The 26,236-nt window shown below is 36.8% G+C and overlaps 1 protein-coding gene across 1 annotated transcript in view; it reads right to left on the bottom strand.

The window, feature by feature from the left end:
* Positions 1–26,236, bottom strand: part of ZDHHC17 (zinc finger DHHC-type palmitoyltransferase 17) — a 63,155-nt gene that overhangs the window by 18,856 nt on the left and 18,063 nt on the right. Inside the window, exons 3-10 of the mRNA XM_042890139.1 lie at positions 20,476–20,598; positions 17,516–17,593; positions 16,102–16,246; positions 11,039–11,103; positions 10,124–10,286; positions 5,806–5,931; positions 4,444–4,586; positions 1,857–1,957 (exon numbers count right to left, since the gene is read on the bottom strand). Coding sequence (XP_042746073.1) covers positions 1,857–1,957; positions 4,444–4,586; positions 5,806–5,931; positions 10,124–10,286; positions 11,039–11,103; positions 16,102–16,246; positions 17,516–17,593; positions 20,476–20,598 — 944 coding nt within the window. The remainder of the gene's footprint in view (positions 1–1,856; positions 1,958–4,443; positions 4,587–5,805; positions 5,932–10,123; positions 10,287–11,038; positions 11,104–16,101; positions 16,247–17,515; positions 17,594–20,475; positions 20,599–26,236) is intronic.

The following is a 26,236-nucleotide window of genomic DNA, read 5'->3' as shown; positions in this document are numbered from 1 at the left end:
TACATACTTCTAGTTACATACTTCTAGTTACATACTTCTAGTTACATTATCCAGAGACAAATGCCAAGTTACATTAACCAGGATGGCTATCAGAAATAAAAATCTGAGCAAGATGGTACACATTAAAGACATCAATTTTCATTGGAATATGAACAAACTATACACTCCAAGAAAAAATATCTCATAATTTGCTAGCCTTAAGACACAGCTTTTCACATCAAGATGGAGGCCATCACCATGCCAGGCCAGCTGTAGAAGCAATTCTAATCCAGTGAAGGACTCCGACTGAAAACTGAGCACGTACTTACATACAGTTCAAGATGATGTTATGTTAGCACAAGAAAGCTTTTCAAGGTAGCTCAACATTTGCTACTCAACCACAAGTTCCTAAACAAACTCTACAAGGTATAGAGAGATCAGAAATGAGATGCTGCAGTTGTTAAACCTGCCTGAGAAAGTTTCATTTCACTACTTGCCAGAAGTCAGGCATGTTTTCTCACCAAAAAATAACAGAAAAAGCAACTTCACTCTAAAGGCATGGTGTATTTAGACTATCTACTCCATTCTGTCAAACATGGAAAATTACACTTCCATCTTAAAACTATGAGCTAAGACTGAAGAACATTCTGAGAAGATAATAAAATGACTGCACTGCTACTACCTTGTTTCGTGGTATAATTTCTCTGAAGCAGAAAAACCCTTTCCAGGAAATCACAGAATGACAGAATATCCCAAGTTAGAAGGGATCCACCAGGATCACCACAACTTCTAATTCCACACAGGACCACACAAAATCAAACCCTATGTCTGAGAGCACTGTCCTAACACTCCTTGATCTTCACCAGCTTGGGGCCATGCCCACTGCCCTGGGCAGCCTGTTCCCAGGGCCTGACCAGCCTCTAGGGGAAGGTTCTTTACCAACCTCCAACCTGATCCTCCCCTGACACAGCTCCATGCCATTCTCTTGTTGCTGTCAGAGAGCAGAGCTCAGTTTGCCTCTCTGCTCCCTTCTTGAGGAGTTGTATGCCACCAAGAGGCCTCCCTTCAGCTCCTTTGCCCTGGGCTGAACAAACCATAGGACCTCCTTGCACATCTTGCCTTCAGACCTCTTCCCACCTTTGTAGCCCTCCTTTGGATGCTCTCCAGTCTTTATATTACGGTGCCTGAAACTGCACAGCTTATGACCAATATCCATCATAAATGTAAAATTCACTTCAACTATGTGCAAACATTAAACATTAAAAAAAAAAAAAAAAACATTAAATGTCTATTCAGTTTTTAAGTTATTGTATTTGAAATACAAAAGAAAGTTGTTCAAGAATTTCAATATGTTTCCTTAGGGGGCTAAGGGACATTTTTCATTGAACTCTGAAACAAATTCTACCCCAATGAATACGTAAGTTCATATCTAGGCAGACACTCAAAAACATAAAAAGATGGGTAATGTAATCTGTAATCTAGTACTGTTAATGCATCCATATTCAAAGACTGAAAATAGTTAAAACCAAATTTATCTACTGCCTACTGTTCTTTGTGAAGTTAAAATTCATCAGCTCACAGCCACAGCATATCTTATGGACTTGCTTACATTTCCCCACTTAAACTGGCAAAACATAGGAGATTTTGCAGACTGCAGTAAGGCAGTTTTGAGGAAAATCTTCTACTTTCTGAAGCATAGCAATATCATATTCTTTAAAGTAAAAAAATAACTACCATGAAGACACAAAACAATTTTTAATGAAGACAGGTCCTTCAAAATTTTAAGTCGTATGCTTACTCTTTCATGAAGAATAACCCTGGGCTTCACCTCACACTACTAACACAAAGAAAATACTACTGTACACAGAAAAGGATATCATTCCAAAACCAGAAGAACCACGTCACATACATCCAGAATTTTGTTGCCAAGTATATTCCAAGAGGCAATGCACTGTGCATGGAGTGATCAAAGAATGACCTGTAAAGCAGAAGCAATGTCATAAGTACATAAGAATGTTGTACATTCATTTTTTTAAGTAAACCTCCATACCAGATAAATGAGGTAAACCTGATCTGAACATCCTGGGCAAGATAACAGCCATAACAGAAATAAGTATTTTTTTAAAAAATAAGATGTTAATAGTTGATTTAAGAAAAATCCATCAGTAACTCTTAGGTTATAATGACTCATCACCACTTTAATATGATCTCATAATATTTCCTTATCTGATTTAAAAATAGTATCTTTGTTACATACATTAAATCAAAATGATCTATCTTCTTAACAGGAAAACAAAAGTCTTCAGTTGGTTTTGAAATTGTTCACAATATTGACAAACTCATGTTTTTCCTGTTGCTATTTTGGAAGGTACCATGGTTCACTGAGCATAATGCTTTGTAAGCAAACAGCACTGCAGCAATCAAGAACTACACAAGAAATGTGAAATGCTTACTTACCTAAAACTACACTGATAGCAGTTACACATCTGTGAGATTCCTAACCTACAGCATGGATGGTGGTTGCAGGCTGCATTTACACACAAGATTCCAATGCCAAAAATACTTACGAAACCCACACAATGGAAAATGGATGTTAAAATTACTTCAAGAAGGAAAAGGTTTAAGAGACTTTGGTGTTATCAGCCTACATACTAGAAATATTTCTGATTCTTGAATCTTCCACTTCTGTAAGAGTTTCCATTAGAAAATTAGAGGAAAATTAGGCATTTCCCATAACAATAGATGTGCCAATTTGCAAGCCTGAGTGCTACTGCATTAACAAAAGCAAAAATAAAGCCATCAGAATTCTTCTTACCTTCTCATTCTCTGCATTTTAAAGAATATTCTGCACAGAATTTGAATTTAGTTGGGACAAACTATGTTAGTGACTTGGTAACTCCATATTCAAGGAAGAGCTGCTAAACATATGAAAAGTCATCTTCTAAACTGCTTAACTCCTTGAAATAAAACTTCCTCCACTTCCTGCTTAAACATCCTTACATTGAAGCTTTTGGCTTTCTGTCCTGACAGTGCCTCTGAGCTGCTATGGTTATTTGCACACCGCACAGCCTCCATTTTACTCCTTTAGTCCCTTGTAGTAACTCTCCTCTAACAGACATTTAATAGGTTTCATTTCACTCCTGTATTCCTTTGTAGTAGCTCCCTCTCCTTTAATATAAGCTTTTTAAATCTTTTGAGAAAATCTTGAAATGCTAAGGTGATGAGTTAAGGTGGCAAATAAAATGTGAATATAAATTTGGATAAACAGCAGTTACACTGCAGTAATCCTTCAGTGATCCCTATACACTTTTTTTTTTTTTTTGGTGAATAGAGAGGGAAGAAAACAGAGCTAAGCAAATTTGCTAAAATTTAAAAGGCAAAGGAAATATTACTAGAATAATAGCAAAAGTTTCATTCAAATCTCTACTTTATGAAAAACACTTTGAAAATCCTGCATAACTGAACATTAAGCAAAAGATAAGAGAAATAATGTTAATCTTGAGCAGGTATCAAGTAGATAAAAAATAGAACAGAAATGATGCCAACGCAAATCTTGAGAAACTGAAATGTCATCCCTGCCTGTAGGAAGTGTGGTTGAGGATTTCCATTACCAAGGGATCTAGCAGTAGAAGGAGGTCAGTAGATTGAACAGCCTCAGATAACAAAAAGACCGAACAGATTTTCTCAAAGATCTTTCAGAGGCATGAGTCTGATGACCACTCCTCCCATATGTATTAACATCATATAGATTCCATGAATTTGTTTTGTGGAGCAGAAATATTTTGTTTTCCTCTACATAAAAAGGAAGGAAGAGCAAATGGTTCTAAAAAAACCCCATGATATTCAATGCCAGAAAAGGAGGTAGCTTGTAAGTACAATTATATAGCAGGTTCTTCTACAGACACCACACATGACAAAGAAAAGCAAAGAAAAGCAAAGCACAAATTAAGAAGTCTAAAGCTCCTGAAAATCTACAGAGTACACCTGTGCAGCTACACATTTATGTACGTCTACAGTCATTTAAGTAATCACAAACATTTAAAGCTCTCTAAGATCAGTTAACAAATCAACACTATTAAAAAGCAGCCATTTTCTTCAGCCACCTCTCTGCACAAAAACAGGGTTTTGATTGTATACTTGCACAGGTCTTTTTTCTGTCCCTGTAGCTTTTCCACTGACTGCTTTCTATACAATTTACACTGATAACTCTTTGTCAGACAGACATTCAGCACCCTCCTCTGGAGAATGATTGAATTTCTGCTTTGCTGCTAGCTTTTATAAACTCAATGTAATCCAACCAAGGTAATTCCATATGTATCTGCAAGACAATGGAGCAAAGCTGCACGAGTCCATTCCAAGGAATAATGATACAAATAAGTAAATAAAGTAGCATGTCTAAAAACACACAGGAAAGACAAATTTAAGATTATCTATCCAACAAATGAGATGCCCAAAAACACTTACTTTGAAAGAAACTGCACCATAGCCCAAACACCACCGTACATCAGCCCTTTAATGAGCCAAGAATCAATGTCTAGGTCTGCTATGAACCCAACAAGCCAAATAACTAGGAAAGGAGTCCCCAGCATCACCTTCTGACGGAATTCCTGCATAGAAACAAATAACTGTAAGTAATTCTGCTTTTAGGAACAGGTAGTAAAATAATATTCTATAATAAAAAAGACAGACACAAAAACTTGTACCGAGTTGTTTTTTTTTTTTTAATCAACCTATACTTACGTATCTGCAGCATATATGCAAAAAAAAATTTCCTATAATCTGTGACAAATTAACTATTTGTTTTATAAGAATCATCTTTTGGAGATTGTACTAATCCACAATAAAGGCAATAGCAGTTCTTTTTTAAAAGCACTAGAATGCAGTGAGATATTATAGACTATAGTGCAGATAATCTCAGGTCACGTTAAACTGCCTAGACAAAAGTGTTGTAAGAGACTGCCAAACTGAAGACCATATGAAGAAAGATAGGTCATATTATGGAGGTGCAGTTCCTGTTTAAGGAACTTTCAACTTTTTCTGGACACTGAAAGTGCACACACGCAGATAATGCAACACACAGATCACATAAGGGCCATAGCTGCTGCATTACTGTATGGCCATACCGTTACAGCAGAGGCTGTAGCCAGTGCCGTAACCACCAAGATGCAACGTCTATTTAAATCAAGAAACAATTACAAACTACAGCAACACTTAATACCCAGCACGGTATTTCCACCAATAAGAAAACATTAACAGTACGCAAGTCCTCAGACTATGGGCAAACAGAATTTCCTCACACTAGTGTGCCCTTTTATACCCTCATTTCTTGTCTCCTCCTCTCCACAGCATCAGATACTAACCTGAGCAGAAAAAGGCCTCCACATTAAAGATTCTCATGACATTATAAGACTGTCAATACCAACTGTTTTAATCACTGAACACAAAATACTACATAACAGTGAGGAGATCAGTGATCCGGGTATATAAAATACTTTTTTCTCTTACATGCTTGAGAATCAGCTTTGAAATAATCTTGGATTTGCCCCAACAGAACTGCTTGGCACTTCCTTAATGTTTAAGCTGCACAAAAGCTAAAGGTTACTGTGGAGGCTTATGGTGGGTTGCAGTTTTGTTGCTGTTGTTGTTTGCTCTGCTGTTTTATTTTTTCTTTTGTAATTATTTTTAGTGAAAAAAGACAGCATTTCCTAGAACTAAAACACGGGGAATATACATCACTGAATTGCTTACAGTCAACAAACATGACTCCCTCCTCCCACCCAAGTCAGCAGTAACACTGACTTACAGAAGTGCTATACTACTTCTCACCTTATCAGCTTTAAGTTTCCTCAGAAAGGAAGGACTGTCATATCCCTTAGCCTGCCTTGCTTCCTGTAGGTGATTGATCATCCAAACATTTTTCCTCTGTTTTGCTAGATCAAGTGGTGATTCTCCCTGCCAAGAGCATAGAAGTGGGAAAAAATCTGATTTAAAAATAAAATGCATTCAGAGCACTTTTGAAACAGAATTATGGCATTGATTTTTATTATTTTTACTTTACAGCATATTTGACACTAATCATCATTCATTCATCATCCCTTTTGATCTTTTTCACACTCTCATAACTATACAAGTGTTCAAACAGCACATTAAATAATTCTGACAATACATGTCTTGACATAGAAGTAATTGTTGCCTTTGGCATAACATATCTGTTTCCTTGCTCTATACACAGCCCACCAGTCTGTAAAAGAAAGACTGTGCTTCTTCCTTAGCTATTGACAGGCAGCAGAAATCCAGCAAAGAAATAGAACTCATAACCCACTGGATCACGGAAACTCTCCCAGTCTAAAGCCTGACTCAAGTTAATTCTCTGCTTTCTTGGCAGAGTGAGGTTACTAATACCATAGAATTTTTTAAATAAGGATTTTTTTTTTTCCAAAAGTTTACTGTTGTAAGTTTGTCTAGTTAATGAAGATCAAGGAAGAAAATGGGAAAGAATTAACTGATTGCTCATGTACAACTTATTCCATAAGTCTGAGCTTTGATGCTTGGCTTGTGCTTCACATACTGCAGGTGCAAAGCCAGCAACAGTGCATGCTTTCACATTCCCTACCTTACGAGAACTGACAGACAAAGCAAAGAGAGAGAGAGAAAGAGATACAGGGGCCAAAGGAGCCTAACAGACTGATTTGATATCACTACTTTTTAAACTTCCAGGAAGAGAACTAAATGAAAGCTACTGACTGGGTCTAAAATTATAGAGGAGGCAAGAGACAACCAATTGCAGGTACCTCCAGCTTCAGTTTTGCATTTGACTCCTCCTCTCTTCTACTGGAGTTAAATCCCCTCCTAAACAAAGCACTCATGGAGGCTTGAAAAATGGCTGAATCCTCCATCGCTTGGCCCTTTCCTAAAAAAAAAGTGAGACAGGTACCAGAAACTGAAATTACCCACAAAGGGCAATCATTACTATAGACAGAAGAGGTGTCAAAAACAAAAAAGACAGTTAGCTATCTATATGGCACAGAAAGACTTAGCTGTCATCCTTGCCTTTGAAATCTTGCTCCAGATCTCTAAAAGAAGGGCAAACAGCATAAGCTACAGATTATGAGGTGAAGTGTTTTGCTGACTAACAGGATCTTGCAGGCTGCCTGTCCAAAAAATTCAACTACCAGAATTGGTAAAAAAAAGAATATCCTTTTGATAGATAATTAAGAAACAGACTGAGGCCTCTTGATTCTCAGCAGAAATGCCTGAAATCAAACTATGGTGCCTGCTTCATCACAAAATGTAATGGCATCTCATTTTGAACTGCTAGTATCTGGAAAACTCCAGACATCACACAATTTTCTTTTTTTTTTTTTCTTTTTTCTTTTTCTTTTTCTCAATATAACTTTATATTTCCAGACCATAAAGATTACCTGTGGACAAGCAATTCTCTCTGGGAGCTCATCTCCCAAGTAAATCCTGAAGTTGTCTTGGGGTCCAGCTGAGCATCCCTTCCACTAGAGGGCCATGAGACACCTAGGAACTGCCTAGACAAAAAGATTGAGGGAGCTTTAAAGAAATCTTTGACTATGTGTCTAATCATCTGGGTATTTTAGTATTTTCCTTGTATTCACAGGGATGGATGGCTGACTTGCTTAAAAAGCAATTAAAAAAAAAATCAGGGATCTTGGTCTAGTAAACAACTTGGACTGACAGAAAGCAATAAGGTTTCAAGAGTGTATATTTTGAGTGATTAGACAGAAAGAATAATCTGAAGCATCATTACTATAGGGAACTTTACATGTAGACTTCCACAGACAAACCTATGGATATGCTGCATAATCAACAAACTACACCTAATATCTACTCAGCAATTTATTAACAGATTTTAATTATTTAATTCCAATTATAAGCTGAGTTGTTGTGAAATCCTGTCCTCATCTGCCCAGTCTGTCTGCTACTAAGGCAAGATACTTAAAAACCCGCAACTCTCCCCTGACTCCTAAAAAGCTTCCAATTCTAATTGTAATCTGGGTCTCAAACAAACAAAAAACAAAAAACAAAAAAAAAAAAAAAAACCAAAAAAACCCCTTTCTTAATACCAAAAGAAAATTCTTATTTTCTTGCACAGCATAATACAAATAGGATAAATAACAAGAACAGGACAAATCCACTTTGATTAACTTGAAACAACTGTACCAAAGATATATACACGTTTAGGTGTTAATAATCCACATTGCTGATTTATATCATTTTACTTCCAGAATGCACATTTTCTCTTTTTTTTATTTTTTTTTGTCCTCCAAATTATCAAGATTTATTCTGGAATAGTAGTGTGATTGTATTTTCCTTTAATTCTCCACTATAGCATTCAAACTCTCATGCAACACAGAAGTAGGACCTTACTGAGATGACTGATTCCAACCTGCTCCAAAACTAGAAAGCCAGCAACATGCCGTTTTCTAACATAGGCTGCCTAGAACTGATAACAATTTCATGTTTATTATGTGCTTGTGATGAACATATACTAAATCACCCAAATCAACACCCTTTATAAATACTGACAGGATGGTGAAACCATCTCTGCTAGAAGGATTTTGACATCTGAAGATCCTAGAAACCAACAGGAAGGCATACAAGTAATCCTGAATCCACTGCAGATAATGAAACCAGGCACGTGTCTCTTCTGGCATGACTGGAAAGACATCATGATCCAGCAGGTTCAAAAGCCTATTTTTCCTACTGACTGCTGCTGTCTGTCAATAACGTAACTGCTGCAGGCTAGCTGGTATCATTTCAGTTGGCCAAACATATCAATTTGTGTTACAGATTTCACAAGAGTCCAGAAGTGTAGATAAGGTGAGGACTTCAGGTGCACTAATCAGTTTGTCATGGGAAGCAAGTTATGACACACTGACCTTTTTTCCACAAAAAGCCCTACTTACTAATTTTTACCATTAGGTGGCACAGAGAAGAGCTTGAGCTTCTTAACAGTTTGCAAGAAGTGTGGCTAAATTACGATTTGTCTCACAACTGGTCTTACAAACTAGGAAAAGTATTTGCATAAATACATAACTATTGCATGTAGAACCTAGAAAGCTGTAAGTAAATTAAAATGCATCCCTAAAAACACTGTTACATGCTGTTCAAGAAAATGGATGATTAGCTTTGTTTGTTTTTAGCCCATTCTATCACTTATTCCAACTAAAGTAAGGCCTGGCCATCTTAACTGGTAGGAAAAATGGTGAAAGGTCAAATTAATTAGGTATTTAATGTTTCATAAATGCAGGTGTGGACCTGTCTTTTTGCAGTCTACCTATAATATTTTTAACATTTAATATTACGTGAGAAATACAAATATTTGAAGAGAAAGGGAGGAGTGGAAAATTCTTTTTCTAAATTTGAATTCTGACACCACAAAAGAAACAACTCAGGTGATAAAGTACATTTGATTTGCTACACAAAAAGAAAGAACTTAGATGATAAAATACATCTGATTTGCTATACATAACAGTAATGGACAGGCTCTGGACAAAAACACTGCAGAGCAGAGATTGAATAGGCCCACCCTCCATCAGAGAAGCTTCTCTTACAGACTCCATGCCTACCACATAAATCCTAGCAGCTTTGTGGCTGGTCTAACACATACTAAGGATGGGTTAAGTTAGTGCAGAACCAATTTTCATGAAGTGCTTCTGGCAAAATAACCAGGCAACTTGAAGTTCTGATACAAGAAAGAGCCCATTTTTGTAATCTACTCTTACTGGTATTTTTCAGTCTTCAATTTCCTTGCCATTGGGAGATGAACTTTCCCACATCTCAATATATTTAAAAAGACAGTCACCCCAAAACTTCATAGAATATGTTCAGCCAGATTTTTTTTTTTCATCCCAATAAATGGCTCATCATGCATGCCAGCTAAAGCTGCACCCCACCCCAAATATATTTGTACTTAACCATTCACAAATTGTCTACATGGGTACTTTTGAAGGTTCAGATTTAGTAGTTAGGCATCACTGTTAATAAACACTGACACTTGGATAAAAGTTAATGGCATGATTTTTGCTCCATCTTCATGATCCCACCATACCCACAAGAATAATTTATTCTTCAGATTTCTATCTCAAACCACTTACAATAAAAACAGACTGTTTACCTTTATATTCTGAGCATCAACATTAGCTCCAGCTTCTAACAGAAGACTAATAACTGTAGTATTTCCTGCTAGAACAGCCCAGTGCAACGCTGTGTTCTTGTGATACTTGTCTCCAAGATTAACAGAAACATTAAACGTAAGTAGTAATCGGGTTGGATCCACACTAGAAAAGAAAAGTCTTATTAGATCTACAAAGGAATTCAGTACATTCCAACTGCCTGTTATTGAGTTCAACTTCTATACAGAATATCCATCACTGACATTATGTAGAAGTGACATATTTGTTGATTATCAATGGCTCAAATTCTACTCCCACCAAAGAACAATTCCAATTTTGTTGATTTTTAAAGGAGTTTCATCTGAAATGTCAGGCAATACATTTAGTACATAATTCTGTTATCGTGCCTCTCAACAGTATTAACATAGATTTGTAAAAGAAAACAAATGATTGTATCAAACAGTAAATCAAAGTTCTAAATATTTCAGACTTCCACTTCACATTCCAAAAGATGCAAATTAAAAATGCTGGTGGCAAATGGCAGTATTTGCAAAAACTCACTTATGCTTCACTCAAAAAACAAAGGAGCCAAGTTAGTTTCCAAGCAGGAAACTAATCCAAACTAACTTGTTCTTTGGAGAATTGCCTTTTTACACTAATTTGTTCCAGCAGTCTCCATAGAAAGACCTACTCAGTTTAAAAAAAAAAAAAAATAAATCATAATACTGAGTATATCTGGATAGTACCTTCTCTCTGGAATAGATCACAAATTAAGAAAGATAAAGTGGCAGTTGTGAAAAGTACACTGACTAATTAAACCAAAGCACTCTCAAAAACTCAAAATCAGTCATTACTCCAAGCGACCTATGTAGTTAACACCAAGATTAAGTAAAAATTGCAGCGAGGATATGAATTACCTATGTGTTCTGTAAGCTGCCCACATTAGAGGTGTCATTCCATTTTGATCCATCATATCTACATCCTAAAAAAAAAAGTTGTTGAGATAAGTATGTTTGTTCAAGTAGATAAAACAGCAGTACACAGGACATCTGAAATAAAATGATTATTTAACTTCTATCAGAAAGGAAAACATCTACTACCTACAGTGTTTTGTCCTGTTACAGATCTCTGCCTATAGTGAGGCAAGGAAGTTGGTGGCTCCTATACACATTCAGAGCCAGATCAGACCCTCAAGCCCATGCAAGCAAGTTCCACAGCCTGGCAGCACAAAATTACTCTAAACTAAATTTAATTCAAGACCGCAACAATTGTACTTAGAGGTGGCAGAGCTACATCAGTATCTCCTATGTTATTTCCTTCAGCCCTTACTAAGAAAATTAGTTTGAAAGTGTTTTAATAAAACCATTTACTTCAGAAATTCTTGAGAGAAACTCAAAATATAGAAGTAGCTTTCTACTTGCCACTTCTCTGCTCTGGTATCTGCCAAACGTTCAGCAGTCTGGCACTCCCACCCACTGTGCTACTAGCCTGAAACAGACAAAAGTTATCCAGAAAATCCAACTTAGTTCTATTAAATAACTAAATAACTGCTTTTAAAAGATAGCCAGATTGCAGATACCTGTGCATTTTAGAATTCTTACTCAATTGCTAAGTTAAAAATAATAAAATTAAAAAATCAGAAATAAAAAGCGATTGATAAGAGGGGAGGAAAACCACTACTTGATTGCCCAGCAAGTTGTGCATACTAAGACCAATATTTAGGTCTATTTCCTCTATGTATGCACACAGACTGTATTCTTTAGAACCTCTTAAAGCCACACAACTGTTGGCATTTGCTCCCTTCAAGCTCCTGTTGCCAAGATTGCGAAGGAAATTAGAACCACAGCTGAGCCTCAAAGTCATCCATCCTTAAGAAGTATGACTTCAGTTCACAGGTCACACTGTGTGAACCACATGTTTTTAAACATTTGTGTACTAACGAGACATAAACAATCACTCTCTTAATTTTTAGATTATATGCAGAAATGCAATGCGTTGTGATCAACAGACACCTGATTGCTTGGAAGGAGGTAAAAAAAAGACTCCTTCAGTGATACCACCAGACAAATTGAAATTATGTCTTGCATACTAGGTTACAGTTAAAAGAGGAAAAAAGAAGATGAGCTCCAAATTACTATACTAGATGAGCAGGATATATCTATTACTCATACTACGCTCCAACATGGGCTGAGGCAGATCCCTCTTCAAAGGAAATGTAGCAACTGAAAAGAAACTAAGACTCGCACACAGTTTTATGTGTGTGATAAAATGATGCACAACATGCACAGAAGAGATGCTGTCTACCAAAGCTCCTGTTAAAAATTCTTTGTCATTCTGCCAGATGAATGCTACATTCATACAACAAAAAAGTACATTTCAGAAAGTTCTGTTGTTCTTCTGTATCAGAATGCTGAGGCAAAGAAGTAAACAAAAAAGTAAACAACGTATAATGCATCAGAAGACTGTTCTTTTCTTGTGTGAACCAACAGGCATCTCAGCATTAACTTCTTGTTAACTCCTGGTGACAGGTCAATCTGATAATGCTCTTGGACAGCTGTCCATGCCGCTAAGGCAGGAATTTGAGCATTACAAGAGGCAGATTTCAATACTAAATACAGTGATGCAATGATAAAAAGTATACTTATATGCCATGTATACAAATCAAATGAGAGAACACAACAGACCAACAACAGTTATTATTTAAAATGTATCTGAAATAGGATAACTCTGGCTCTGAAAGAGGATGACTAAAGATTAGCCAGATTTTAGTTCTACAGCATTAATACAGGATTCCACAAGAAGGGAAGAAAACACAGGGGAGGAAACAGCTTCTTACATAAAAAGGAGCTGTGTCAACTAATTCTGCTGCTTGACACCACTTTCCAAAGTAACACAGCTGATGAGTTTGATTTCTGAACAGTCACTAGAGATCACAGCAACACTTTGCTTACCAGGGCTTTTTAATAGTGGTGCTCAAGCCAGTCCTGTGTTATAATACAGCCTTCTCAAAAGCACAAAAAGCATAAAGGGATTCCAGCCAAAAATACACTGAATTGGACAAAAACAGACTGGAAATTTGATCATCTTCAGAAACATTACTGGTTATTTCACATCTCATAGGCTTTATAAAAAGATCCATCATATGTTTATGAAGAATAGGAACCTGAACAAGGTAAAGATCTCTCACATGGACTGTCAGCCAGAGAAAATGAAACAGACACTCAAAGAAATAGAATACATAAAAGCAAATAGTAAAGAAAATTTATCAGGAAGGTGGAGGTACAACTGAAAACATTTTCTAATTTGTGAAAGACGTACCAGCTATTCTCCAAAAGAAAAGACTTTATAGGATTCTAGTAAAACAAATCCAGTGCAGACTGACAGGCAATTTAACAAGCCAGGTATGGCAAACAAAAGAAGCTGCTTCTGCACAAGAGGTCTGCTCTGAGCCTAGTCCATCAGAGTCTGTTTCAACAGCCATAAAGAAGAATCATGATTGGCCTCAGAATTCTGTAATTAATGCACTCTTGTGTAGGTTTAGGAAGTAAATGCTTGGTTAGCAGCTTCCTCCGGCCTTATTGCTGCTGCAAGAATGATGCTCAGTGTTGACAAGCGACGGAGAGCTGGCACAGGTTGTTGCCCAGAGAGATTGTGAAATCATCCCCCTTGTGGATTCAAAAGCTGCATGGACTGGATGCCTGGCAACCTGTTCTAGATGTCTGTATTTGATTAGGAGAATGGACCAGACGGTCCTTCCAACATGATTCTGTTTAAACCCACGTGCCTTTCATCACCAGATACTTCAGTTAGGTTCGGAACAAACACAAGCCTATTCTCAGAAATGTAAGAGAGCCTCATCTCTGTCAAGGAAAAAGGAAAAACGCTTACAAGACTAATAGGGTAAGTCTACATGAGCAAAAGTAGTTTAAGTTTCCAAATCCAAATCATTATATTATAAAGGAAGTAAACATTCATGTCAGCAAAGACCAGGGTCTGGTGTGACAGGACAAGAGAATACGGTTTCAAACTAAATGAGGCGAGATTCAGACTGGATATAAGGAAAAAGTTGGGTTTTTTTGTTTGTTTTTTTTTTTAAGAGTAGTGAAGCAGTGGAACAGGTTGCCCAGAGAGGCAGCTGACGCCTCACCCCTGAAGTTATTCAACATCAGGCTAGACAGGACTCTGAGCAACCTGATCTACCTGTAGGTGTCCCTGTTCATTGAAGAGGAGTTGGATGAGAGGACCTTTAATGATCCTTTACAACTCAAACAATTCCATTACTCCATGATTAACAAACTGGTATGCACTTTTAAAGAAGAGTAAAAAGTAAAATCATGTGTTTCACATAGCCTCTACAGAAGCTGAATAGTTACCATAGTATAGCTAGAAAACTTTGAGTTCAGGGACTGTTATTACAGTGTTATTTATATCTTTTATAATTATATTATTTATTTTATTTTAAGTATACAAATTTATATATAACTTTAATTCATCTTTTCTGAAGTGCTTGAAGTGTTAACTCAAACATTGAAAGGCACGCAAAGGACACTGAAATCATGCTTGATTACACTGGGGGGATTTATTAAGACTTATCTTTAAAAGAAAGAGTTATTGTCAAGAAACCTGTTACCAAGATAATAGGACTCAAATTTTAAAGTAAGATTTTTGCACCCATGTACATACACATGTACACAACACACACAGCTTCTCTCATAGTGAAGCATTATATGCTCAAATAAATAAATAGGGCAAGTCTGTATATAAACATCAGGGCAAGCAAACATTCACAGTGAGATTTTGTAATAATGACAAAATATTATAAGGGATATCTATACTTCATTAATGCTATGCTTTAAACAACTTTGCAAATACAGAGCACTTGCAAGGTTTTTCTGATGTAAGAATATGGGTTTTTAATTTTAGATAATTTATGAACAAAATATAAAACTTGTTCCTGACCAAAGAGTTTTTATTATCTTGCAAAGATAAGATGAGAGCATTATTTAGCTTGCAAAACAGTGATTATGTAAGACTGGCCTCCTCTTGTATCTACCTTCCTCTCAACCATACCCTAAACACTGTTTCACCAAACAATTTTAAGATAAAAAAATGATTGTTGCAAAATGCAGTTTTTAAAAATTGTATACACACAGATCATCTTCTGTAGCAAATCTAGTTTTGTTTTACAATACAGTAGCACTTTGCAGCTGAAAACAGACCTAAATCAATTAATTTCATACTCATACTCTATCAGACTCATTGGATTGTACCTCACTTGATATTTGAAAGAACAAGTACAATATAGAACTGGAACAGTATTAGCAGGACTGTAAAAAGAGAGAAGGGTTTTGACTTCTCTATATGGCTTACAAAGAAAATAAAATCTGTGCTTCAGGAACATACCTGTGGTTGAGTAAATCTATGAAGAATAATGCAGAGCAAGTAGCAAAAAAATGAACAATGTTTTGAGCACAGAGAATGAAAGATGGGAGACAATGTGAAGAGTAGTGAGCACATGTGCTATACATACACATCTTACGTATCTATCAATAATACAAGAGGCATCAAGATTGTTTTTTTTAAATCTAAATACGTATGTAAACTCTTAGTTATTAAATTCTTTACCAATGCCTAAGCTGATGTTTCTATGAAGACTTAAAAAATATTTGCTATAATAGTCCTGGTTAATATTTAAATACTAACTTAATTGGAAATAAAGAATGATAAAGGAATACATTCTACAACTTGCATATATTACAGTAAGATGTAAATTTAAGCCAAGGTACCATTGTTCCAGGAAATTAAGTTAACGGACACATGTGCATCAGGTAAAATACAGCAGTCTACAGTAAAAGATACTGATTCATCTTTAGTCAGGTGAACACTTTGCACTTTCTGACCGATAGATACAATTTTTAATTGTTTCATTATTCCAGTTTTGAGTAGAAACTACTTTAAAATGATATTATTTAAAATTTACCTGTCCCTTTGCTATCAGGTAAGCAACAATTGAAGTATGTCCAAACTGGGCAGCCAAATGAATACAGCTACATCCTTCTCCATCTATTAGCGACGGATCTGCCCCATATTTCATCAGCTGTACAACCATGGATAAGTGACCCTGCCTAAATGCAACAGAACACAGAAAACAAACAACTGAATAACTATACACAGGTATGCCATGCAATTTTAAAATATTTTAAAACAACAAACATGACCTTTAATATATACCTGGACAAAAGTGATCACCATGACCTGAGTCTGCAACCGAGTTTTTAAAACCTTCCACGTGAGCAAATTCTATGCAGCCAACACACAGATCACATGCAATTGGCTAAGGTGTGTTGTAAAAGGTCAGTCAGCAAAAACAAAGATATTAGCTCAGATATTTAGCCTATTGTGGCTTCTTCCCATCCATATCTGAAACCTGTTGTTTTAAAAGATGCCAAACAGATTATACATATATATTTGTGTTTTGTTTTTTTTTTTTTTTTGCAGTATATATCGTTTTTCTACTTTTAAAAACAGCACAGGAGAAAAAAGCCTACTTTTTCTCCATACATTTGAATCTCATCTATTTGATAGACTTATTCTTCCAGCAGATAGGGTGTACAATTATGAGCACACTTACCGACATAAGCTAAAAAACAATCTGTGTGTGTCAGAAGAAGCTTTGCACAATGCTTCACAGAACAGATTATACTTATGAATACCAGGAAGTGTAATCAAACATTCGTGTATTAACATATAGAAAATAGTATGTGATCTGTACCAGCAAGAAATACCCAAGCTAAGATTTTTAAAGGGGTCTAATAAGAAAATTCTCATCTTTAGTAAAGAAATTATCTTGATACAAACTGATTTTCTACGTCTTCTTTACTTTCCTGCCTATTTGCTACCAGCTGTCTGCCACTACTGAAGGCTGACTTCAATTCTTCCAGCCAGTCATCATCCTTAGACCACCTTCTACACCATAAGACTGATTTAAAGTGCCTCTTAAAATATCTACACACATACTAGAAAATTGCAAGGACAGTGTCACACAAAATCAACCCAAGCCCCAGATGGGCATACACTGATCTTCCAAAGACTGATAAAGCAAAGATCTTCAAAATAAGAATAAAGCAAAGTGACTACAGACTCTAACTTTATTTTATTTTCTCCTGTCACAGAAATCTTCCTCCGCATCAGAAAGATATAAGAAAAAAAAATCAAACCACGTGCTGAAAGCTCTTGTAGATCAAACATGCCACATTCACAGCACTCCCTGTCATCAGTGACTGAGTTCATCCCTGCACAAGTATTCCCATAAAATACAGCCACTGTATAAATCAATCCGTGGTGGATACCAAGTTAAGAAAAAAACACAGGAAAATCCCAAGACTTTTCCTCACCTTGTTGCCCAGTGGAGTGGTGTAGAATTTAAATCTCCTCCAAGCTGATCGACGATTGCACCTTTTGATATATAGTATCTGTACGACAAAAAAACAGTAAATGTTAATCTTGTTTCAATGCCCATCTTGTTTCAAAAGAAAGGACACACAGTAGGCATGTTGTTCAACATTATGGAAAACACCATGTCTTCATTTAAACTTCCTTTTCAGAGATCAATTTTTTGCCTTTTTGATATGGGTAAGGAGAATAGGTATACCTCTTCCTGTATATTAAGCTTGCTGCTCATTCTTACCTAGGTTCTAAAGCAAAACATAATAATTGCTATGTATATTAATAAAAACCATGCCACCATATAAGTATCTTTAAAAAAAAAAAATAAAAGTTTCTTCTAAATTTGTTGGGGTGCTCACTAGGATAAAAAGTAATTCTGAATTAATAGTAAAAGAAATGCTGCTAGAAGACTAGCATACTTAGAGAAATTTGGCAAAGATGACAAAGCTATATGTAATTCATCTCACAGCACGTATCATCACCACTGGAACAGCCCTGCTAATGTCACTGCTCAAGCTACATTTTAAACCAAGTCTTAAGATTTTACACTTTTCTCTGTTGAAGTACAATATTAAATAAAGAACAGAAACATTTGAGTACTTTAAAAATACTTTAAAACGACAGCCTAAAATTCATTTCTTCTTCCAGAACATTTTAAAACAGACAAGCTACTTGTAAGAACACAGTAAGTAATCCGTTATTTAACTGTAGCAACTCATATTCATAGTCATTTGTAATGTTTCTGCAAACTGCTTTCCTTGCTGTTTTATTTGGCACACAAAACCAGCAGTATTATTTTTCCTTTGTGAAAGAAAATGCGTATATTACAAAAACTCATGTTTTTTAGAAAACAGTTTTCTGGTAAGGCTGAGAACACGGATTCTTCATTCAGTACCATAAGTGCCAATGGCAAAGAGTTACAACTAATAGATTTTTGAAAAGTGCCACCTACCTACAGATTTCTAAGTGCCTGCACATTTCAAGTACCTGTGCCTGCAGACTTCTTGCTTGCATAATACCTTCAAGGTCTATGAGAACCCTACCCTTCTACCCACACAAACCGTTTTTCAAAATCCTCAGCATAGAGTTTCTCACTCCTCAATTTTCTGTATGTATTTCAAGGCAGATGGCAAGGAGGACAACAAACATAACAGTCTGAAAACCATTACTCAAAGCAACTACCTTCTTTTGCTCAAGTGCTTATCAATTCTCAGATTGAAGCTTCAAAGAGTCCAGAGGATACTTACAGAAAGAGTAACTGAAAAATGCATTAGCTAACAATATCCATGCTAAAAGGCAGAGTCCTTTACACAGCAGGTTTAAAGGTATCAGATATAAAGACTTGCCAGTGTCAGACAAACAGGTTATCTAACCCTGACCAATGCAGTACAGTCCACTTCACTGCTTTTTGACATCAAAGGAACAAATCTGCAGTATCTCCCTGCTGAAGCTTTTGGACAATTCAACGAGAACAAGCAGGATTTTTTGAAAGACCTGGTCCTATGTAAGTGAATAGACAAAGCTTACATAAGCTATAGGGACTTCATTTCATTGTGAAGCAAGATTCAGACACCAACATATAAATTTCAGAAAGACACCAAGAAGCAGATTTAGTCCATTTGGGGAAGAAGCTTCCAAGACAATCTGTCTAGAGAAGAAGACAACACAGAAATTTGCAGGCAAAGCCTGGATCCATCTCACTGATGTGACAGCCACTCATAGGGAGGTGAACATTAAACAGATTGTCTCCTTTCAAACAGTAGTCCCTGCAGAAATGCAGAATATGTTCAGATTTTACTGAGCAGCAGCATTGCTTGTTGGCTAGTACATTTTATTTAGAATGACAAACTTACAGTTTGACAACAAGGAAAAGATAAGGCGACTGTCTCCTGCCAGATGGTGCAGTGAAATAACTTATGTTTATTTAAGGGTGTTCTAGACTAAGTTGAGGTTTATCACTCTACTTCATATACATAGATGGTGAGTTTTTTGCAAAACTAATCAAATAACTTGATCTTGCCTAGGTAAATCTCCCAATTTTGTGCTTGGTGAGAATGTTATTGAAAGGAGAAACTAAATGATTCGACTCTCCTTGAGTCATTCAGAACTCCATGCCAGGTGTGCAAGTCTTCTTTAAGCAAACTACTTACGTTCAAAGCAAGCAGATCTTCTAATAGGTTGGCTTAGGAAGAAAATACTTCCAGTGATTTCCACATTAGAATCACTAAGTCTTGGCCAAGCACTTGACAACTGCCTATGCTTGGATTCAGTAGCTGTGGAATTAAAGTGCATGCAGTTGCTGTTGGCAGAAAGAGGAAAAGCAGAAGACAGATAGATCCTTGTCTGGAGAATATTAAAGGCAGCATCTGATGATGTCAGTCACTAGATAACTGTAGAGGTATATGGCTAATTTTGCCTTTTCATAACATTGAGTCAAAAAACAAACAAAAAAAATCAGTGCAGTCATTTAAACAGAAGTACATTATAGATGTCTGACACTTATGGAACACTTTTCCCTGATCCTGTAGAAATAAAAAAGGGTTCCGTAGTTTTCATTACAAAGCATCCATGGACTTCACACCTACCTAGGCTGAACCCCTAGTTTTGCAACAGAAGAACATAAAGAAACAAGGGAAGCCTAATTCCAGGTTTGCACTGTCCACATACAAACTGCTAAACTCCTTCGTCGGGATGACCTAAAATAGTCCACAGCTAGTAAGATGGGCACTGAGATCTGCTATTGCAAGAGCAGGTCACTTAGACCTAAACATCGCCTATGTGATACCAAGCTCACTAGACAACATGTTTCTTGGAAGTAGCCACTGCACCTAATGGTCTTTAAAAAAAATGAAATCAGCATTTTAAAAAATGTAATTAGTTTATATAAATCCTTATATATAGTACATACTTCACCAGATCTATCCTGTTGTTGATTGCAGCCCAGTGGAGAAGTGTCACATTTTCTTTATCCGGTTGTCGCACATCATAACCTGCTTCCACCAACTCTCTACATCGTTCATATATTCCATACCTTGAAGAAGAAAATATTATTTTCAAAGCTGTTATCTTGGGAAAAAATGAATTAGACAAACACCATAATGATTATGATACTCTATCTTCAACAAAATGGAAATGAAGCAGAAATATTCAGTTTCTAAGTGAACGCAGATCTGTTGCAGCAACAGCTTTCCACTTGTCGAAGTTACATGAACCAACTCAAGACTTTACGAAGGACTTCTCTCCACAGGAAACTATAGAGCAGAACACGGTGAAATACACATCAGTAAGAAGGGTGAAATAAAACTCCTCCCAGGAACTCTCCTGTATTTGTTTCTCACATGCCCATTTTCCTTCCTTTCCATCTCTGGAAGGCCTCAATAATTAGACCAACCAATATGAAAATACCTTCCAAAAAAATCAGTACAGCAGGTAACAAGATCATCAGATCAGCTATAAGCATAACAAACATATTTCAGACATTTACCATTTTGTCTTCTTAGATAACAAACAAAGAGCACCTAACTCTAATATTAAATATTTGTCCTGTTCTTAGTGGCAATAAAAGCAATGTAGTAAGGCTTGTAGAGACTACACTGGAATGTTTGTATAACCCACAGGGATTTCCCAAGTCAAAAGCAAAACCTGGAATCAAGTCCAAACCTTTCTCTCCATGCAATATCTGACTTCTGCTGAAGCAGAAGTTTAACATCCTCCCAAAGCTGGAATTTAAGTACATTTTCCTTATGCTGCTTCTACATTTTCCTTTCTAGAGATGACACATACTTAGACAACAGAAGGCCTCTTTGCTCTTCTTAAGTCAGCCAGTTTAACTATTGTTTAGACATTTTTTCTTAGGGTAATTACCATTCTTACTTTTTTTTTTTAATGCAGTTGAATGGATCTTCAACCCAGACCGTAATGCCACAGTGACATTTCAATTGACTCAAGTCAAAGCCAGTAACACTTTCCAAGCCCACAGCTGGACAGTATTAAAAAAGAAGTATTAAAAAGAAGTACTAGACAGAACCTACTAAAGTATGCTGTTCTCAACTCCTCTGGAAAGTTACACTGGAAATCATAAAAAACAAGATACTACTGCCATTTCTCTAATCTTTCGAAAGCTTTGCCAAGGAACAGGACAAAGATCACTGCCTGCCACACATACTAATTGCAACCAGATACAGCTTGATTCCTCAGACCTAGCAGAAAAGCAGCTATGCCACGAATAATGTGGACAATAAATCTTTGTTTTCAATCAGGTGGGGGGAGAAGGAGGTGCACGGAAGGACAGCGTGGTTTATGAAGACTCAGAAGTATGCAATCAGTTAGAACACATACTCAGACACGTGTAAAGACACCTGCCAAGAAAATCAAGAAGGTTCTTAGTCTGGCCAATCTTTGAAGTTCAAGTCTAGATCAAAAATGGGACCTGACAAGTGATTGCTCAAATGGGTTAAGACACAATTCCTGGATGTTCATGCAGTCAAAAGCACCACTGAAAAAGGTTTATGGTAACCACAGGCAAATCAGCCAAAAATGAAGATTAGTGAAAAAACAGCCAGAGGGGTGATAGCAGAGCTTCTGAAAGCAAGATAGCTAATTCTGGTTGTAAGGGCAGTACGTAGAATTGAATAGGGCAGTTGGAAGGGAACACTTCCAGTCAGTGGGAACCTCCCCAGCCTACAAAGAGCTGCAGTAAATCATTGAGAGGGATCCAGCTATAAAACATCACTAACTCCTTCAATACTATGGGGTGAATCTCATCAGATCCCATGAACGTTCAACTGATGGTCCCTTGCAGCTGAAAAGTTGTTTCTCTCCCACGGTCTTCCAGCACAGAGGACCAGGCAGCCCAAGTCATTAATGTTAAACACTGAAGTACAAAAAAAACCTAAAAAAAAATGCATTAAATGCCTCTGCCTTTTACTCATCCTTACTTCCTAGGTGACCATCAAGTATCAGTCCAATGTTTTCTTCAGACCTTGTCTTTTTTCACTGTCTGACATTATACTGACAAGTTGAGCTCCGGCTTTTTTTTGTTTTCTCCCAGAAGAGGTAAAGTACAGCACTGTACTGCCCCTGTGAAGCAAGACCTTGCTTCCAGATATATATTTTCTTCTGCTGCCCTTGTTCTAAGAGTTCCCCATTCAGTCAAACCAGTCTTTTACCCCACTTGCTTCATTTGTGGCAGAGTGGGATTGCAAACCGCTGGGCTTTTAAAAGCTGGTTCTTGAAATGCAATCCTCTAAGAGACCTGCAAACCCACTGGGCATGATTCCTAAGGCACACTGACAGCTAATTCCTCAACCAGTTTCAAGCTTGCTCTCTTAAAATGGGTGGCAACTCAACTGATTTCTTTTCTCATTACACCAAAAACTTTGAGCTCAACTATTTCACAATCAGTGTGACCAAGACAGCCAACTACCTTCGTATCTCCCATAAGGCCTTCTCTATTCTCAAACAGCAGATGTAGGAAGGCACCTTTCCTGGTTAGCTCACTAAGTACTTGTAACAGGAAATAGTCTTCAACGTGCTTTAGGAATTTCCCAGAGCTGCTTATCTCACACTGACATTTTACAACGTTCAGAGGTTGTAACTGATTATAAAAGATTTAATGTGAGGTGTGATTTAGTAACTCTATAGTTTATTGTCACAAGAGGTCATAAGGTTCTAAACATACAAAAATCACCAGGCAGAAAAGATCAATTTACAGCAATTCATTCCTGTTCCATGAAAAAGCATGCTCTCCACAAGAAAACAGTGAATTTGATGCAGTTCTGGCCTCTTGAGCTCTGCCCTAGAAGCACAGCACCCCTCTCTTACGTAACAGCTAGTCTTCTTTCATCAGTTTGCTGCAGTTGACTTGGCACTATCTTCTGCAAAAGTTCATGACACACTGTTAGATTACAAAATGCACATTATACTCACTACACTCCTAATGTAGCTATAAAGGAGTACAGAATGGCTCGAGTTGGAAAGGATCTCAAGGATCATCAAGTCCCAACCTCCCTTCCACAGGTGGGGTTGCCAGCCATTACATCAACAACCAGACCAGGTTGCCCACAGCCCCACCCAACCCATCCTTAAACACTCCCAGTGATGGGGCATCCCCAATCTCTCTGAACAACCTGTTCTGGCAATTCCTTTCAAGAAAGAGGAAGGAGGAAAAAAAATTCAAATCCCACAAGAGGTTTGTACATCAATATAACAAATTCTGCGCTTGGGTGAATTCTAGAGGATGATATTTGTAAATACCAATGGAGTGTAATTATGAAAGTATATTACTAAGCTTGTCTTGTTCTTGGGAAAAATCTGACTAGCTCTTCTAGAGCAAGAATAACATTGTGTAAGCTCATTTCGTTATTACAGTCTAATGTCAGCAGTAACTAATGTAGTATCTCATTTTTCATAAGTCAAAGATATCTAAATTCAACTGAAACTCATTTCAAAAATAGTATTGTAGAATCCCTTTCCATTTTAAATATGGAATCCATTTTCGTCGGCAAGCACAGTTTTAGAAACAGACACTGCCAGCTTTGCCATAAGATCAACACAAAGTACACAATACTAGCAAGGAATCTCTTTTCAGAGAACTCATCACTATGCCAAGCCAAGAGTTTACTCCCTCATCTTGCCATCTCTGCAAATTCAATCAAAGCTATTTTAGCTGGAAATGCAATTAGTAACAAAACGATCATTTTTTCCCCTTAATCTTTTCAAGTCTCGTTCCATGAATGATGGCAGTTATTAACACACAAACAATATAGGAATATGTGAAACAGAAAGGCAGCTTTGTTTTCAACAGCAAAGCTGCTCCTTAGCAAACTCAAGAGCTGCTTAATGAACCACAAACAATGATGTTGAGAAATGAGAAATTCAGTTGTTGCATGCATTCCGAAGTCTCAGAGCGGGTAGGCAGTTGTAGTTATATTGCTAATTGGTTTACAGAACAGGAAATTCACACCCTTCCACTTGACCTTTGACTATATTGCTGAAAATTGTATGGGTATATACACATAAAAAAAACCCCACAGGCTAAAACAACAAGCAGGTAAAGCGCATGCATGCCGCTGTCAAAGTCTGCCCATCCTGTCCTCTGAATGGTTGAAAATAACAGTGGTATTTGTAACATTGGCCAGCCCTCACCAATTCCCACTATTCTGGAGGATTTTTTTTTCTTTCTTAAGTATACTATGAATGTTCTTAAATATATCCAACTTTCTTTTTTCCCCAGGAAGCTTCAGCACAGATTCTGCAAGCATTGCACCACACTAAAACTAAAACTAAGAGAAAGTTAATCTTGCAATAGGAAAATCATACTTGGGGCACAAGGAATCAATCTTGCAGAACCCAGGAAAGTAGTTCTTAATATCGTTAATGTTTAACACTAATGTTCAGAATATTATTTAACACACTTCCAGCATAGCTGAATTAAATTGTCTCCGAGGTGGTTCTAGTCATAACCCACCATATACGTCTCGATCTGTGAACAATACCTACCTTTCTGTAGCTTCATGGCTTGACCAATTTTAAACAGTCAGCAATCAACTTGAAGTCACTACATTAACATGGTACCTCCTTTAAGTCACATTCAAAGTTAACTCCAGTCTTGAATGATGCAGGTGCTTAACATAAGAGACGGAAAAAGTACCAGTATCTTGTCTATTAACTCTAACTAGATGTCTTCGGACATGTTATAACATTCCAGTGAAAAATGCCCCTTCTTATTGATGTGTGTAAAAACCAGCTGCTATCATTTTTACCTCAGCAGAAGTTTCTGCAAAACAAGGAAAGTATTCTGCTGGTAAATCAATAGATCCACTTCTAGGCAAGATCTGAGGAGGAATGTAACAGGAGAAACACAGTCCTCTTTGCAATGAGAATACTGACTGAACAGTTCTTTCCTATACCAAACTTCGATGATCTAAGAGGTTATCAGATTGTGTAGTTCAGTGCATAAGCACATTAAATGAATAAGTGTCCAAACTATAAAGTAGGATAAAGCACATGAACATTCCAGCAGGAGACGGATGGCAAAGAATAAAAATTCTTCTGGAAAAGCATGTAGAGTTTGCAAGCTCTCATTTTCACCTGCTGAATTTACTAACACTTTCATTTCTCTGTAGTTAAGAGTCAAGAAAGTCAACATTTTAAAGTCAAATTTTACAAACAGCATATATAGAATACAGAGAAACTAAAACATTTTTATTCATTTTTTTAATCAACTTTGTAGTTTAAGGAGCTGTTTCTCATTTCAATTTTGTACAATAACAAACAGCTGATTTCACAGCAGAAACTTTTAATAGTGCAGTACATGAAAAACAGCATGAACAACAACGACTGACAATAAGTTAAATAACTGACTAGCTACTCAGAAGTTGTGACTGCTTTCTCCATGGATTATCACAAACTTGAGAGCCAACAGTTCTACTCTACACTGAAATGCACCTTCCATCTGTCAAGAAGCCTACAGTTTCAACAGTCTTACTTTAAACGTCAAATATTTCGGACGACATATTTGTCTTTTGAAGCATTGTGGGTTTTTATTTTGTTTTAAAAAGAAAGAGTAAGACATGCAACCGTATTATAATTAGCTATCCAATCAGTCCTGAGACCAATTGAAATTCTTTCACTAACAGTAAGCACCCCAACTATCATTCAATGTTATC

This window comes from Lagopus leucura, unplaced genomic scaffold (genome assembly GCF_019238085.1).
Source record: "Lagopus leucura isolate 7727_CA_CO unplaced genomic scaffold, USGS_WTPT01 Super-Scaffold_100159, whole genome shotgun sequence".
Lineage (NCBI taxonomy): Eukaryota > Metazoa > Chordata > Aves > Galliformes > Phasianidae > Lagopus > Lagopus leucura.
The sequence above is the reverse complement of the archived record's forward strand: the minus strand, read 5'-3'. Positions and strand labels throughout refer to the sequence as shown.